A 16,761-nucleotide genomic window follows, 5' to 3' on the forward strand; every position below is an offset into this window, starting at 1 on the left:
AAAGATGAGATGTGGAGATAACTCGTGGTGCTACTTAGGATATGACAGTGACTAACTGAGCCATCTGCTGGATAGGGAGGCAAGTGCAGCTAAAAGGTTAATAGTGACAATGGGGACAATGTAGTTATAAATAACTTAAAAATAAAATCCAACAAACGTGATATGCACTTATTATGTATCATGGATGCTTTTATGTGTTGGAGGTACAGGACTAAACAAGATAAACAAGGTATCTGACCACAAGAATGTCACATTTTTGCAAAATAAATAAATGAATGAGGTTTTAAAGAAGTACTTAGACCCAAATATACTAAATGTTAACTTGTTGTATGCCCCAGACTTCTTTAAATATCACATTATACCTGCCTTAGAGAAGTGTACTAGCTAGCATTTTTCAAAAACCCACAAACCCTTTTCAAGAATGTTTGTGCCTAATGATAAAATTTTTTTTTAAAGAAAGCACATGGCCCTGGCCAGTCTGGCTTAGTTGGTTGAGTGTCATCCTGTGCATCAAAAGGTTGCTGGTTTAATCCCTGAACAGGGCATGTGCCAGGTTGTGGGTTTGAATCCCCAGTCCAGGTGCATGTGGGAGGCAACCAATTGATGTTTCTCTCACACATTGCTGTATTTTTTTTCCTCTCTTTCTCCCTTCCTCTCCCTAAAATCAATAAAAAATGAAAAAAAAATTTTTAAAAGCATATGAACATATTGCTACATAGAACTATACTAAGAAATATGCCCTCTAACTATATATATGCATCATCATTGTCTATCTTATATGATAAACTTCCTGAGGTGTTTTTTATTCACCTTTTATGATACCATCTATTTAAGAAATGTTTTTTTGAATAGTCATGATAACCTAGCTATCCGAATTTTATCCCTGCCTTCGTCCTTGGCATTATAGATATTTAAATGTGTACAATTTGCTTTGGAGACTTTCCAGTATAATTTAGCAATTTGTATTGTTTTAAGTATTCCCAAGAAAAACATTTTATTTAAAATTTATATTTAAAATACATATATTTTATAAACTTTGTATGAAATTGTATTTTTAAAAGAAGAAACGTCCTCCCTAATCATTTACTTTTGTTGTTTTGATAAGCTGAGTTTTATGGGCTCTACTATCATGTGTGTGGCTTTATGAGAGCATTAAATACCAACTTCAGATCTTATCTTTGCATGGATTACTTTTTCAAAATCACAGTAGTAACCATGGTAACCTAGTTGATATATATTTTTTAACTTACTAGTGAACATAGATTGTGTCACAAAATCTTATGTATGACATTTTCATAATATTGGTGTCAATTAAAAGTAGTGTGAAAGCAATTACTGAAAAATGCTAGTTCCCTTAATGAGAGACAGGAAAATCTGAGACATTTGAAGATGTCAGTTTCTCAGCTGTATTCCAATGGGACTGATTAAGAGATCCACAGGAGTCACAGGTCTGCAAACTATAAACTGTGGGTCAAATTCACCAATCGTCTGTTTTGATAAATGAAGTTGTATTGGAACACAGCCATACCCATTCATTCATGCGTGGTCTATGGCTGTTTTCACAGTGGAATAGCAGAGTGACATCCTCAAGACAGACCCTACCAGGCCTATTATTACAAATCCTGATGTACTGTCTGGCCCTTTAGGGAAAATGTTTACCAGTTCCTGCTTTATACAGGGGCAACAGATTTGTCCACTTACCTGCCACCACTTTCAGACTGTTATCAAATGACTCACTTTTCTCTGAATACACACTGCACTGGTTTGTGTATGTTCATGCTCAGCTCTTTCTTCCAACGAGAATGTTGTTTCCTTTTAAAAACTCATGCCTAAAATCTGCCCATCCTTTACAGTGTGACTCCAATAACACTTCCTCCAAGAATTTTTACAATGAAAAGAAAAGAAAATTCCATGGATGTAGTTCCCTTATATCCCCTAACATACTTGCTACAATCCCTGCCTCTTTCTTGTGCTTGTCTGACATACACAGCTATGATTCAGTCCAGTTTTCTACCTATTCCGGGCCTAACTGTTCCTTGCAGCTTAATATGGCTGGAGAACACACACACTAATCTTACCTCCATTCATGACCATGAACTTCCAATAGGCATGGCTCTCATCCCATACTTATTTTAGTTTATTCTCTTTCTTACCTTGATGGTGATTTCTTTCATTCTCTTCTGTCTTCAACCCCTAACACCTCTTCTCCATCATCACTCCCTGCTGATGACTGTTAGGCCTAAGTAACTGGGAAAATCAAAGCCAGAGTTGAGAAGTTACACCTCCACATCGGCCCACCTTCCAATAAAGGACAGCTACACTCCCTTACATTCTTTATATTGCACATTCAATCTTGGTTTGCCTTCACTTTCAGTGTGTTTTAGTGAATATATAAATGTCTTTACCGTATAAACTAATATTTAGAACTCTTCTTTTGATCTTAAGTCTATGAAAATTTATTTTACATGTGCAACTAGGCAAGTAAACGAAGAGAATAAAATAAAGCAAACAGTCATGTGTTAGATATATTTTCTCAGTGGGATAAATTACAATATTCGTATAGAAGGTAACATATTTACAGCTCTTTTCACAAGTTACTCCAGAATTAAAGCTCTTAGAACTGGCCAGATGTGTTGATATGCCTGTCCACTCTTCCTGTGTTTACCCCTGGGCAGTAACATCCTGCTAGGCTAGCAGTGCCGGTCATCAGGTAAACAAGCACTGTGCAGGGAGACCAAGTCACAGGACTGCCAAAACTTCCTGTTTAAACTCTGTGAGCTCTCTGAGGGTCAGGCTAGGACAGCCGTGGGCAAACTACGGCCCGTGGGCCAGATCCGGCCCGTTTGAAATGAATAAAACTAAAAAGAAAAAAAAGATCGTACCCTTTTATGTAATGATGTTTACTTTGAATTTATATTAGTTCACACAAACACTCCATCCATGCTTTTGTTCCGGCCCTCCGGTCCAGTTTAAGAACCCATTGTGGCCCTCGAGTCAAAAAGTTTGCCCACCCCTGTGCTAGGACTTAGTCTTCTTTTAATTCCCAGATGCAGGCACCCAGGTGAATGAAGGACAAACAAAAAATGCTGATTAAAAGGGCATTTTATGACCACATGCAATTTGTATGCCAGGCTTAACCACTCTTCTGTAGTTCTCCAAAAACATGGCAGCAAAGGAAGTGGACAGTGTATTTCATCCCTCTGTTTGCCTTTCGTAAAGTAGCGAACCTGGTTTCAGACACTTCTCTCTGACAGGTTTTTGTTGAGAGTCAAACGAGATAAGGCCTGTGGGAGAACTGAGTTCTACTTTGGAAGACCTGCTTTTATGCCAGCAGAGACGGTGGCTTTTTATTTATTATTAGCTTGGAGTGGGTCAGGTTCTTCCTACAGTAAGGAGCCTACACTTCCCAACCACAGAATTTGTGAAATTCCTTGCATGCCTCCTCCTCCTGCCCAACCTGGAATATGAGGTCATATTTTATGGCCACATGTATGACATTTAACTGAAGCAAACTACTTAATCTCTCAGAGCCTCAGTTTCTTCACTGTTAAATAAAAATACTATCTTCTACATAACAATATTGCCAGGATTGAATTTGATAATGTACATGAAAATAATTTTGAGATAAATTATTTGATAAATAGATAAATAAATCTGAGAGCACTAGGTAAGCAATATGTAGCCTAATTAATATTACTATCATTGATAATAATTATACTAGAGGCCCGGTGCACAAAATTTGTGTGTGTGGGGGGGTGTCCCTCAGCCTGTCCTGCAACGATGCAAGTGTGCCTCCCCCCATCCCCCACTCATCCATGCCCGCTGCCCAGAGGCCCTTCATTGCCACGGTGACAAAGCAAGCATTCTGCCAGGCCACTCATGCTGCCTGCTCTCAGCGGCTGCCCCACTGGGACTGGGGAACTCCAGGGGGCCTGACAGGACTGGATGCCGCCATCTTGTGGCTATGGGCGCCGCCATCTTTGTGACAGAGTGAAGGTTAATTTGCATATTACCCTTTTATTAGATAGGATATTAATAGTACACATTGAGTCCTTACCAGAGAAAGGAATAGAATATTTTACCTTTTCAGGTGTTTTTTTTGACCAACATGGATCTCACACACACACACACACACACACACACACACACACACACACTTCTTTTTTTCTGAGAGAGAGAATGAGGTGAGAGAGACCCATCTATTGGTTGGTTTCTAATCTTGGCTGTCTTAGATTTGCTGTGGGGCCCAGACAACTTGCCAAATGCTGATAACCCTACCCCACAGGATTGTGAAAGGACAGAACAGGACTGATAGCTGTGTCCCTAACCCCTCCTCCAAGAAAAAGCCACAGAATGTATTAGTTACTCAGCCTGCCCTTATCTCAGCCAATAGGAATGCAAGGGAAAACAAACTCAAGGCCAAAAGTATGCTGACCACCCCTCTGTCTTTGTGTAACCAGACCCTAGCGGCACCCTGCCCTTGCGTCACTAGCCCCCAGCCCTCACTCAGCCAACCACAATTGGCCAATCAGTAGTCCGAGTGGGCCATCACCCTCCTGACCCCAAGCCCTATAAAGTCTTTGTTCTTTCAAAACTCGGGGCTCTCTTGCATCCTGCCACTGTGCTGGTACAGGAGGTAGAGGGACCAAGCCTGGGCTTGAATAAAGGCTCTTTGCTTTTGCATTGGACTCGGCTCCCTAGTGGTCTGTCTTTGGGGGTCTTGAAATCTGGGCATAACAATTGTTGTGAGGATTAAATGTGATACATATATTCAGTGACTAATAGAGTGCCTGTGAGAAAAAATAGGTACTCAATAATTTTTTTTTTTTACTTTGGGGAAAATTGATATTTAAAAAAATATTTAATCTTTTCATGGCATATTTTTGTTCTTTACCTATTTTGGTTCTTCCAGAGATATTTTGTAGTTTTCAGAGATCTTGTATACATTATTTAGCAGAATTTATTCTTAAGTAATTCATGTTTTTGGATGATTCTTTTTTTTTTAGTTGGGAAATAATATTGTTCATCTCTATCCTTTCTTTTTTATTTAATTTTGCTTTATTGCTTAAAATATTACAAAGAGTAGTACATATGTCTCCTTCCCCACCCCCCTTGACCTTCCCTGTGCTCAATAAATATTAATTCCCTTGCTTTCTTCCCCCAACCCCCTAGAGTTTATTTGTGTTTTTAATGGATCATTATTTCCCTGGATTTTATTATAGGAAGTATTCTGGATGGATGGCTGCTGGAAACCCATTGCCATAGCCAGCTCTTCTTCAGTATTTAAGGCTTTATCTGGGCATTGAGTAATGAGAATTTTGGTAAGAATAATTAGATGAAGATAGTATATGGACTTTTTCTAAAAGGTCACTTAAATTTCAGATATTTCATAATGTGACTCTTCGTTAGAGATCTTGGGATGTAACAGATGTTTGTTCTCACATGGATTGTTCTTATTTTGAAAGTAAATATAATAGGATTTTTAACTCTGTTAACCTTGATATACTCTCCATGTCTTGCTTGTGAATGTATTATTTCACTTACCTCACTCTACTGTTCTTTAAATATATATCTCCTCAGTGAATTGTGCAGTATGGGTTTTTGTTACTCATGCCTTCAGCATAGACTAAATGAATCACAGAGTCTTAGTGCTTAAGGTGACAGTCAACACTGCCATCTGAAATTCTAAAGCTTTGACAACATGAAAGAGGCAGACAAAAGTATCAAAATTCTGGGAGGTCCCAAGAGAAGTGATATTCCTAAATCACCAAGAAAGATTATTATACAGTGGCTCTCATGATGGCATGAGTGTCTTCAGTTACTTCCATTTCTATCCAATTCGTTCTCCAAGTGATATTCATTTATAATTAATTTTCATACAGTTGCATGAAGTTAGTCTAGAACTATAAACCCAGGCTAGTATTTTGTGTTATTAATCTATACTGCATAAAATATGTTGAACTATTCAAAATGAAAGAAGAATGAGAAGGAGATTAAGGATAATAAAAAAAATTGGTGGCGATATTATTAGATTTGTACATTTTCTTAAAATTGGTATGTATTAAAAACATATTAAAGAATTTTGCCCACAAGAAACAAAGCTGGAGGGCAGGCAACAAAGCAGATACATTCTAGTTTTATTAATTCTGAAAAAAGAACATTAATTCTTAAATTTTGGTTTAAAGATATGATAAACTACTAATTTAAATATCACCTTTTAGCTAAGATATTTAATCATTTTCTCTATGATTTTATTTTCCAGAAACCATATTTGAGGAGTACGTCCATCCAGTGCTATTTGTGTTTACTTCTGAACAGTCATTTCTTAACTGAGGCTGGCATTCATGTCTTCATTTGGAGGTAATTTTATCTTTAGGCATAAATATCATCATGCTAATTGCCATTCTTCCTCAATATCTTCCCTAGGAAATGGTGTATGTTCAGTCGCCTTACACCTTAGGTAGTCAGTATTTGGGGTATGAGAGAGGGCTGATTATGGAGACTCAGAAGGTTTGGTAAACACTGAACCTTTCTATATCCTAATAGGATTGCGAAGAGTATTTACATCCTGCAGATAAAATGGACCTTTGGTATATAACTACACTTGAAAGTACCTTCCTTATTAATATCCTGCATGATTTTCATGGCAGTAACAAAATAGATATTTAGGATTCAATCGCGTTACTTTTTTAAAAAAATCTATTTCCTGACACTGGCTTCTCCTGTCCTTTGAGCCCTATCCTAGTTCATTTGGAAGCATTTCTTTCTTTCTCTAGACCTTTTGTTTTTTCTCCTAAAATATTCATATTTTCCATGCCGATTAACTTTTTTCTTCTTTCTTAGATGCAACTAGTAAACCGCGCCGCTTGGCCTAAGCACCCAACCTCTAGCTCTGTAATCTGACTCAGGTCAGCCTTTACCTCACAGTGTGGGGAGCCAGTAGATTTGCACAGGTAAACCTTCCTCGAAAGAAGGATTAGTGTTGAGTCCGTGCCTCTATGAAAATCCGTCAGGGTGCAGCTATTTTTCATGAAGCTTTCAGAATCATCCCATAGTCATTTGGTCAGTGTACGTATCTTTGTCCAGATTCAAAATTTCTGTCTTACCAAAATGAGTAAGTATATGATCACTCAGCCTCGATTGGGCTTAACGTCTATCATGTTTATGGAAAAGGCTGCTGCAAGCATAGCGATGATGTGCACAGCATACCAGGGGCATGTTTAATGTACTATAGAGAACATTTCAATTCAAAATCATTATATGAAGGTGATTATTGCTCATTTTAAAAATGTTACTTATTTATTAGACTTAAAAGTCTGATGGGACCTCTACTTAAAGAAAAATAGTCATTCATTCAAAAACATTTACTGAGCCATACCACGCATTGTGTACTGTTTTTATTCATTGTAATCAATTGCCCCCAGTTTTTATATGTTATGTCTTCATAACTTTGTCAGTCCCCAAATTAGCTTTAAATTCACACAAGGTTGTCCTACGTGTTTGGTGTTTCTGTTCCTCTAGGGATGTTGATGTATGAAGGCAAGACTAACACTCATCTTTTCACTCATCAGGACAAAACATTCTTGCTTGCTCTTTTGCCTTTAGTATTTATCAAGACGGTATTATGTTCATTCAAAATGCTTTACTTTTTGGTTTTGCTTTCAGCTGTATCAGTGCAAGCCTTCCAAAAACAGAGGCAAACTGGCAGGATGTAATAAGTGATTTGAAAAAATTTGAAAATCTTATTCAAGTAAGTCCTGGTATTCCCATAAACTATCTGATGTAATTGTGGCATAGCCCTGTCCCTGTGTTTTGCTGTCAGTCTTAACGCATCTCACTTGAAACAAAAATATGTTTGTAGAAATTAGTGGGCCTTGTAGAACCTCAATTGAAATTTTTTACTTACAATTTTTGGATCCTAATTATCTTTGAATTCAATTAATAAATGGCCCAGCATGAAGAGCTCTCTGTCGCAACAGCCCAGAGAGAGATTTGCTTCTACTAGAGCCATGGTTGGCAAACTGCGGCTCGTGAGCCACGTGTGGCTCTTTGGCCCCTTGAGTGTGACTCTTCCACAAAATACTACATGAGGGCGCTCACTTACAGTGCAACTGAAACTTCATGGCCCATGCACAGAAGTCGGTATTTTGTGGAAGAGCCACACGCAAGGGGCCAAAGAGCCACATGTGGCTCGCGAGCTGTGGTTTGCCGAGCCGCAGTTTGCTAACCACTGTAGAGAAACCAGACATCTTTGGGGCAATTGCAAGGGGAATAGCCTGACCCTGGGAAAGGCTCTCTGCCTGTGGGCTAGAGAACCCCTCTCCAACCTAACATCACCCACTGGGCTGATAGAGCTTACAGGGTGGAGGGGCAGAGAAGAGGAGCCCACTGACAACTGTGTTTAATGAAGTGTCTTCTGCCCCCCTGGGTGACACAGCAGGGACCAACGGAGTCCCAGGGGCATGAAGTGAGCCACCCTTCCAAATCAGCACAACAAAAATTCTGAAAACGGAACTTCATTGGAATCTAAGCACACAAACATAGGTCAGACCCTGCATGCTAAACCTAATCAAGGTGACTGCAGGCTAAATTAGAACATTTAAATAAGATCAAGGTCTCCAGATGTAATGGCCAAAGTACCTGAATACCATTGAAACTCACTGATCATATTGAGAAGCAGAAAAAATTACAACTTGAGTGAAAAAAGATAATCAACACATTCTAAAACTGACATGGATTAGATGTCAGAATTATTACACAAGGATTTTCAAGCAACATCATAAAATTGCACCCACAGGCAATTACAGATATTCTTGAAACAACTGAAAAAATCAGGAAGTCTTTGCAGAGTAATACGCTATATAAAAGGAACCAAATAAGAAATTATAAAAACGAAAATATAATAACTGAAATACAAACCACTGATACAATTACATAGAACAACACACACATACACACACTTTATTGCACATAAATATGGTGAGATCTAAACAAGGTGGGTGGATTGTATCAGTGTAATTTTCTGGTTGTAATCTTGTACTGTGGTTATGCAGGATATTACCATTGGGGGGCAGTGGTGAAGGATACACAGGGTCTCACTGTAATTTCTCTTATAATTATATACAAGTCTAAAATTATCTCAAAGAATTTAATTTAAAAAGCTTAATTTAATGTTGTCAGTAGATTGTTCTCATCTAAAGCAGTGCATAATTTTTTATATTATCTAATTTTCTTCCCTTTCAGTCTATACATATTGATGCCACTTTATATACTGAAAGTGATGCTCATGTGAGTATAGTTTTTGTTTTAAAATTACTATATTTTCCAGTTTTCAAAGTCTAAGTATATTTTTTATAAATTTACTAAAATATGTAGTTTTAAAATCTAAATTTTGGTGTTTTCTTATACAATCAATGAATTTTTATAAGTAATTGTTGAGATTGTGGGGCTTTGGAACAAAGAGCTACATAGATGCTTTTTTGATACAATATATAAAAGCCTTTTCCAACAATGTCAAACAAAATATATCATATAATTTTGTGATGCAATTAAATACAAGAATCAGGTTAACTGATTTAATTTAAGAGTACCCAACATATCAGTTGTTTCCAGTGCTGTAGTATATTACCATCTTTAATCATATTTCCTACAAATTGCTTAAATGCATTTATGGCTCACATTTTGCATGAATCTCTACAATAGTCAGAAAAGGATCCTGGCTGGTTTCTCTGTGAGAAAAGAAACAAACACAACCCAGAAAACCTATCAGAATTAAATAATAATATTGAACTTGTTAATAAATACCTTGGCATTGCCCAAGGCATGTTTGCTAGTCCTTTTCTTGATTGGTTACTAAAAATCAAGAAACAATTCCTTGACTTCTTCACCTCATAGAAAACAAATTATGCCATGTATTGCTCAGAATAGTGAGTCCTCTCTGTTATTTCTCAATTAGAACTTCCATGAAATAGAAGGGTTTGCCCCCACCGGGACTTTCTAAGTACTATTGGAAGGAAGCCATAGCCAAAAACTAGGAAAAATAGATATTCATCGACCACTTAGTGCAGTGCACACAGAAATCGTCTCCCTCCTTTGGCTTCAGCATGCTTTCCATTTTTCTTTGCATTTATTCAAAGTAGACAGTAGTCAATTAACCACCAATTCTCAGCATCCTGAGATTGCTTTTTTAACCTTGCAATTCTTGGGTTGTAGAAAGAAGTTGAGACTGACATTGAGATTTAAATCCTGACTCAGTCACTTTCTAGCTGTGTTACCTGGGTGCTTTTCTGAACTGTGGTTTTATTTTTTATTATTCTGCTAGAGGCCTGGTGCATGAAATTCATGCAGGGGTAGGGTCTCTAGGGGCTGCTGGCTGCTGGCCAGGGTCTTCCTTCATTCCGCGCTGCCCCCTGGTGGTCAGCACATGTCATAGCGAGTGATCAAATTCCCGGTCGGCCAAACTCCTGAGGGGACACTTTGTGTATTAGGCTTTTATATATATAGATTTTATTTATTATCTATTTTACTACCAACTTGGTGATAGTATTTGCCCTTTTGATCCTGAGCGGCTGTTTTTGGGGAAAGGGAATGCATTAGTCTCCCTTTATCTATGAGGGATATTCCATGAACCCCAGTGGATGCTGAAACCACAGATAGTACCGAACTCTATATATACAATGTTTGAGAGAAAGAGAGAGAGAGACCATATTTATATAACTTTTTTTTTACAGTACATTATTGTAATTGTTCTAGTTTGTTATTATTTCCTGTACCTACTTAAATACATATGCTAAAGTTATTTTATAAATTAGGCACAGTAAGAAATTAGCAATAATAAATAACAACAAACAATAACAGTTATAACAATATACTGTAAAAAAGTTGTATGAAGTGGTCTCTCTCTCAAAATATCTTAATGTACTGTATTCACCCTTCTTATAATGATGTGAGATGATACAATGCCTCTGTGATCAGATGAAGTGAAGTGATGGAGTGTTATGAAGCTACTATTTACCTTCTGACGACATGTCAGGAGGATCATAGAGCCATGCCCTATGAATTGTTTTTTCCTGGAATTTTCCATTTAATATTTTCAGACTGTGGTTGGCTACGGGAAACTGGATGACTACTGTGTTGCCAGTGCCAGGCACATGAGTGTGTTTCTGCTTTCATTCACCTGTGCAGTAAGCATTGTTCAGGGCCTGCAGGGTCCCAGCACTGTGCAATGCCTGGAGTCAAGCATCACATGGGCAAATCCCGAGGTGTTCATTAAATGCCTCTTTTCTTTGCAGTTTAGGTTTTTGTTAAGGTAACCCTTGTGGGAAACACATTTGTGTGTTACCTATAAGGTACCTTTCTGATTTGGCCAACTAGGTACTACCCCTGCTTTGATTTTTCTAATAAATTTCCTGGAATCCCATCTGCCTCTGAAACTGTGGATCTTGCAGGAATAGCATGATTGACAGCTACCACTGTTTCAAATGTTAACAGTATCACCTGATCCTAAAAGTTCTTTCACTACAGATATCAGTGTTTTCAGAGTCTCAGACAGTATCCTCACCCTTCTATACAGAGGAACTGTGCTCAGTGAGTAAAGGTGACCTAGGATTTCCACGTTTTCCAGTTTCATTCTTTCTTCTGTACAATATCACCATCCTCCTTGATTGCTTTGTTAGTAGTTTGCTTTGGTTTCAATTTCACTGCTAAGAAAAAAATCAAGCTGCTTCCTTTGTAAAAAATTTTAGGGGTATTGTGTTTCTTTATGAAATATTTGGATTGACTTTTTTTAAAAAAATCAAAGTTGCATCTATATGAAAATGAAAAATGGGAAAATAACGTGTTTCTCAAAGTGGTTCTTTGTAACTTTATTTTCAGCCCAATTGCAAAGTCACAGCGATGAAGTGCTTTCTCCTGGAGTTACATGTTATTTGGCAGGAGTCGAATAATATGGACATTAGAGAGGTGATAGAAAACCTTATCATCCTAACAAACTCCAGTTTATCATCTAATGGGGTGAGTTACGGCAGATGTTTCTGGCTTGACTGGGGGATGTCATGAGCTGGATAGAATGGACAAGCAGACGCCCGGAAGGGAGGGGGACTTAATTCCAGTGGAGTGGCACCCAGAATGGAAGCATCACTAGTGTGCACACGATCCTAAATTGCTCATTGACTTATTCATTCAGCACATGTGTACTGCATGGAGCCAGGCAGTGTTCTTCAGTGCTAGAGTGACAGTGGTGAACCAGTCAGGTCACTGACCTCAAGGTGTTTATCAGCAGGTGCAGTGGGTAGACCTTACTCCGCACAATTAAGGGTTTGGTATGAATACTAGTAATCCATGTATATTGGGTTATTACTCCACCAGACACAATCTTTAGGGGTTAATTGGTAATTCGCTGAGTCCTTACAATAAATCTGTGAGATAGTTGTCCTTGTTTGTTTCAGTGTTGAAGAAATTGGAGCACTGAGAGCTTGACTTACTTCCTCCAATTCATGCAGCTAAGAAAATGGGGAGCCAGGATTCAGATCTGAGCAGTTTCACATCAGAGTCCATCTTCTTACACAAGCTTAAAAGGATAACAAAAAATATGAATAATTTGAGTATCAAATATTAATAATTTAGACTATCTCAGGCAACATAAGCAATATGGGGTTCCAGGAAGGCAAACACTGGGAGCTCCTCTTGTAGGCTGGGAGATCAGCTAACAGAAGGTACAACAGATGATGGCTCTCATGGCAAAACGCTAGAGGCCAAAGCCAAGTGGATAGAAAGAAGTTTTATGAACGAAGAAGATATAATAATTAATTAATTTAACAAATAACTTTTGAGCTCCATTGTAGGGCCTCAGGAAAATAGGAGTGAAAGACAAATATGGTCCCTGATCTTAAGGAGGGAGGAAGCATAAGTAAACTGATCAATAAGCAAATGAATAATACATCAGTTACTCACTAAATCTAATGGCCAAAAAGAAGGCAGGTAAAGGCATTGGGACTCTACTTTAGATAAGGCTTACCTACTAAGCTGACATTTGACAAAGACATGAGGGAACGAGCATTAAGGATACTTGGGGCAGTATGTTCAGGTGGAGGGAACTCAAAGTGCAAAGAGCCTAAAGCTTGTGTGGCTGGACACCTTGGATTTTTCCCTAAGAATTCCAGGCTGCTTTAAGTCTTTACTTAAATGTCACCTTCTCAGTGATGTCACCCCTTTACAGTTTGTAGTCCATGTGAGCATGCTATGTCCCCTTCTCTGCATGTCCTACTCTCTGACATACTATGCATTTTACTTAATGAATATTGTCTGCTTTTCCCCACTCGAATGTCAACTTCAAAGGGACAGGTTTTGTGTTTTTTTGTTTTGTTTTTTTCAGTGCTGGATCCCAACTCCCAGAACAATGCCTGGCATATACTACTTACTCAATGTGTTTATGAAAAGAATATGTTAATGTTTAAAATACTCTTTGTGATGTGTTGTTTCTATCTTATTGATAGAAAGACTGAGTCATGCAACAAATAATTCATAATATCAATGGTCAGCTCTTTTATGCAATTCTGGCATAGTGTGACACATGTAGTGGAAGGAGTGGGCGGGACTGCACAGTCAAAAGACTTGGACATGGAGAATTTCATTTATTATGTCAACTGAGCTGTGTCATTTAATACCTCTGCCTTCCTATCTGACATGATTATTTTCGGTATCAAATCGGACAGCGTTATATGGAATATGACAGTGCTTAGCATAGAATCTGTGCTTGATGAATACTGGTGAATCTGAATTTCAAGTGCTTAATGGATATTGAATCTAATTTTGTTTTTTGCTGGTAGAGGTTTCATGGTTCAGCTGATCTCAAAAATGTATTTATGATTTCTACATTTGAAATATTCTAGTTATCAGTGAAACTCTGTTTGAATTACAAGGATTTGTGGTATTCACATAAATAGTTCAATTCAACCAGCAATGGTTGCATGAATACTATGTGTACAGCCCTGTGCTAAATGCTAGGGAAACAAAATTTCATGGCCATGCTCTCCTGGAAGCATTTAAGAATAGTGGTATAAAAAGCATAAAAGTCCATAACGTCAGTGTAATATGCGATGCGTTGTACGGGAGAATTCACACCAGGGATTCTGAGAATGTAGCAGTGGGACATTTAGGCTCATCACTGGGACTCACAGGTTCAGGAAAAACTTCCTAGTTCAGACAGCAGCTGAGTCATCTTAGTTGAAATAGGAAGTGCTGAACAGACAGAGCGAGAAGTAAAGGCAGTGAGGCATCTAAAAGCATGGCCTGCGTGGGGATAAAGGTGTGAGCTCAGTGTTCCTAGGGCAGAATGTTTGAGACAGTGAGGAAATGTGCAAGAAATAGGTAAGCAGGGCCTATGTGCCATGCTGGGAGGCCTGGACTTCATTTGGGGGTAGATGAGCAGAAACTATTGAAGGCTCTAAGTAGGGAATCCATAGTCTGATAGACATGGCTTACTTTTGTCAATGCCCTTAATCCTATATAATAAAGAGGTAATATGCAAATTAACCCTCATGCCCTCACAAGATGGCTGCCTACGACCAGGCCAGCAGCGGGGTTAGTGAGGGACTACCAAATGACTGAACAAGCAGGCTGCATGGGGTGACCAGGCTGGTGGGGAGGGGCAGTGCTGTGAGAGGTGACCAGGCCAGCAGTGGAGGTAGTTGTGGGCGACCAGGCCAGCATGGGAAGCAGTAAGAGGTGACCAGGCCAGCAGGGTGGGCAGGTAGGGGCAACCAGGCCAACAGAGGGGGGCAGCACCCAATCCTTGTGATCCCTAGCAGTCGGACATCCCCTGAAGGGTCCCGGATTGGAGAGGGTGCAGGCTGGGCTGAGGGGACCCCCTGTACACGAATTTCATGCACCGGGCCTCTAGTCCATTATAAAAATAAGCCCACATCAAATTTCCCAGTTCTTCCTAATATGATATTAACATGCCCAAGTTTTAATGTCTCAAGACCTCACTGTATGATTCAAAATATACCAGACTTTCCATTCTAATCCTTTCTTTTTATTTTGCAGACTATAACTGAATCTGGATGCAAAGAATGTGAGGAATTGGAGGAAAAAAATGTTAAGGAATTTTTGCGAAGTTTTGTAAATATTGTACAAATGTTCATCGGCACTTCTTGATTGCAGTGATCCTCTTCAGCATTTCTGTTATTTACAAACACTTTCCCATTCCTCAAAGGCACCGAAACACTTTGCATTTCCAGTGTGCTGCCAAAGAAGTTTTTCTAGCAAGAAGATGATCAGGACCTTGCGTCGGATGAACTCTTAGAAATGAAGGCAGAAAAATGGCATTGAGTAACATGATGTATACGAACATTTATTTTTAATTTATTATTGAGATTGTACATATTTGTAACATAATATAAATTTTTGAATAAAATTATGTACATATTTTATCCTTTGAAACTGCACTGATGTTTTACTTCTTATAAGAAAATAAGGGACATTTGTTAAGGTTGATAGTCAAATTATTTAACAACTGCTGGGTCTGTGACCACTGACTACCCACCTTCATTTACTTCTCAGCGAGGTGTGGCACCCAGAGGGAGAACTGACTGACTGTCAACAAGATAGGAGAAACTAGGTGTTAAATCAGGGATTTCCTCTGTAATTTGGTTATTGACATATAAAGAACTGTTAAGTAAGAAAGAAATTACAACTTCCTGGCATGTATGTAATGTGGCAATAAAACCTTCACTGATAAGTAGAATTGTATGTAGAAAACAAATGGTTACAATGATACTTTATTTCATGCTTTCCCAAGCACAGGTGCTTTATTTTCAGGGTGTTTTTTTTGTGTGTGTGTGTGCTGTATTTGTATAATTAACTGATTTTATGACTTTCTGTCATAAAATAATTATTTATATAGCTTTGCAACATACTAAGATTTGTAAGCTCTCTTTTGGTGAACTATGACTTAAATAAAATGTACTTGTCTCACCACAAATTTCTTTCACCCAATTCCCCTCTGACTGTTCACTGAGAGACCATAGAGTAGGAATTGATCTTCTATAGATTTGCTTTCTCTCCATTGCACAGTACAAACTGGTTCTCTATTGCAACATTCTTTTGTCACCCAGTGCACCATCCATGCTCATGTATCTCATTAATATACACTTTAAATTTTCTTTCAAGTTAGTTTTGAAGAAATCTGTATCCTATTTGACCTTCAGAATCATGTGTTGGCTCTCAGTTGCTCCTTGACCTTAGTCCAGACAAATAGTACTTGGAAGCCACACTTTAAAGTTTAGAGATTAGGATGGTGGCAGTTCTTTGTTGCTTGTTTTGGGGGTTTTTGTTTGTTTGTTTTAATTCATCTGAAATTAAATTTTTAAAATTTATCTTTTGTTTGCCCCCCCTAGATTTCTATTGATAAAAGGTAGGGAAAATGCACCAATTAAACTGTTAAGTTTCCAATTCAATCCTTAAAGTTAGCCTCCCTTCAGTGTTTTCTGGGATGGGGGAAGGAAAATCATAGCAGCAGTCACATCACCAATAATGGCAATGAATATTACAGTGACCAAATATCCATTCTGGTATATAAGCAGGCAAGTGGGTTTAAAATTTGGCACTTCTGACGAGAAACCAAGATGGCGGCATAGGTAAACACCGGAGATTGCTGCCTCGCACAACCACTTCAAAAATACAACTAAAAGATGGAATGGACATCATCCAGAACCACAGGAAGGCTGGCTGAGTGGAAATTCTACAACTAGAAGGAAAGAG

General features: G+C 38.4%; 1 protein-coding gene across 7 annotated transcripts in view; it reads left to right on the top strand.

The window, feature by feature from the left end:
* IL15 (interleukin 15) overlaps positions 1-15,713 on the top strand; it is a 63,416-nt gene extending 47,703 nt beyond the window's left edge. For 4 of the 7 annotated variants that reach the window (XM_006766069.2, XM_015565525.1, XM_015565524.1 and 1 more), the window contains 5 exons: positions 6,263-6,360; positions 7,666-7,750; positions 9,244-9,288; positions 11,875-12,012; positions 15,046-15,713. In XM_006766069.2, coding sequence (XP_006766132.1) covers positions 6,263-6,360; positions 7,666-7,750; positions 9,244-9,288; positions 11,875-12,012; positions 15,046-15,156 — 477 coding nt within the window. In that variant the 3' untranslated portion in view covers positions 15,157-15,713. Of the gene's footprint in view, positions 1-5,222; positions 5,322-6,262; positions 6,361-7,665; positions 7,751-9,243; positions 9,289-11,874; positions 12,013-15,045 lie in introns of all 7 variants that reach the window. The other 3 variants (XM_015565527.1, XM_006766070.2, XM_015565526.1) reach the window with 2 other exon arrangements.
* The last annotated feature ends 1,048 nt before the right edge of the window (positions 15,714-16,761 follow it).

Source organism: Myotis davidii, unplaced genomic scaffold (genome assembly GCF_000327345.1).
Source record: "Myotis davidii unplaced genomic scaffold, ASM32734v1 scaffold436, whole genome shotgun sequence".
In the NCBI taxonomy this organism is placed as follows: Eukaryota; Metazoa; Chordata; class Mammalia; order Chiroptera; family Vespertilionidae; genus Myotis; species Myotis davidii.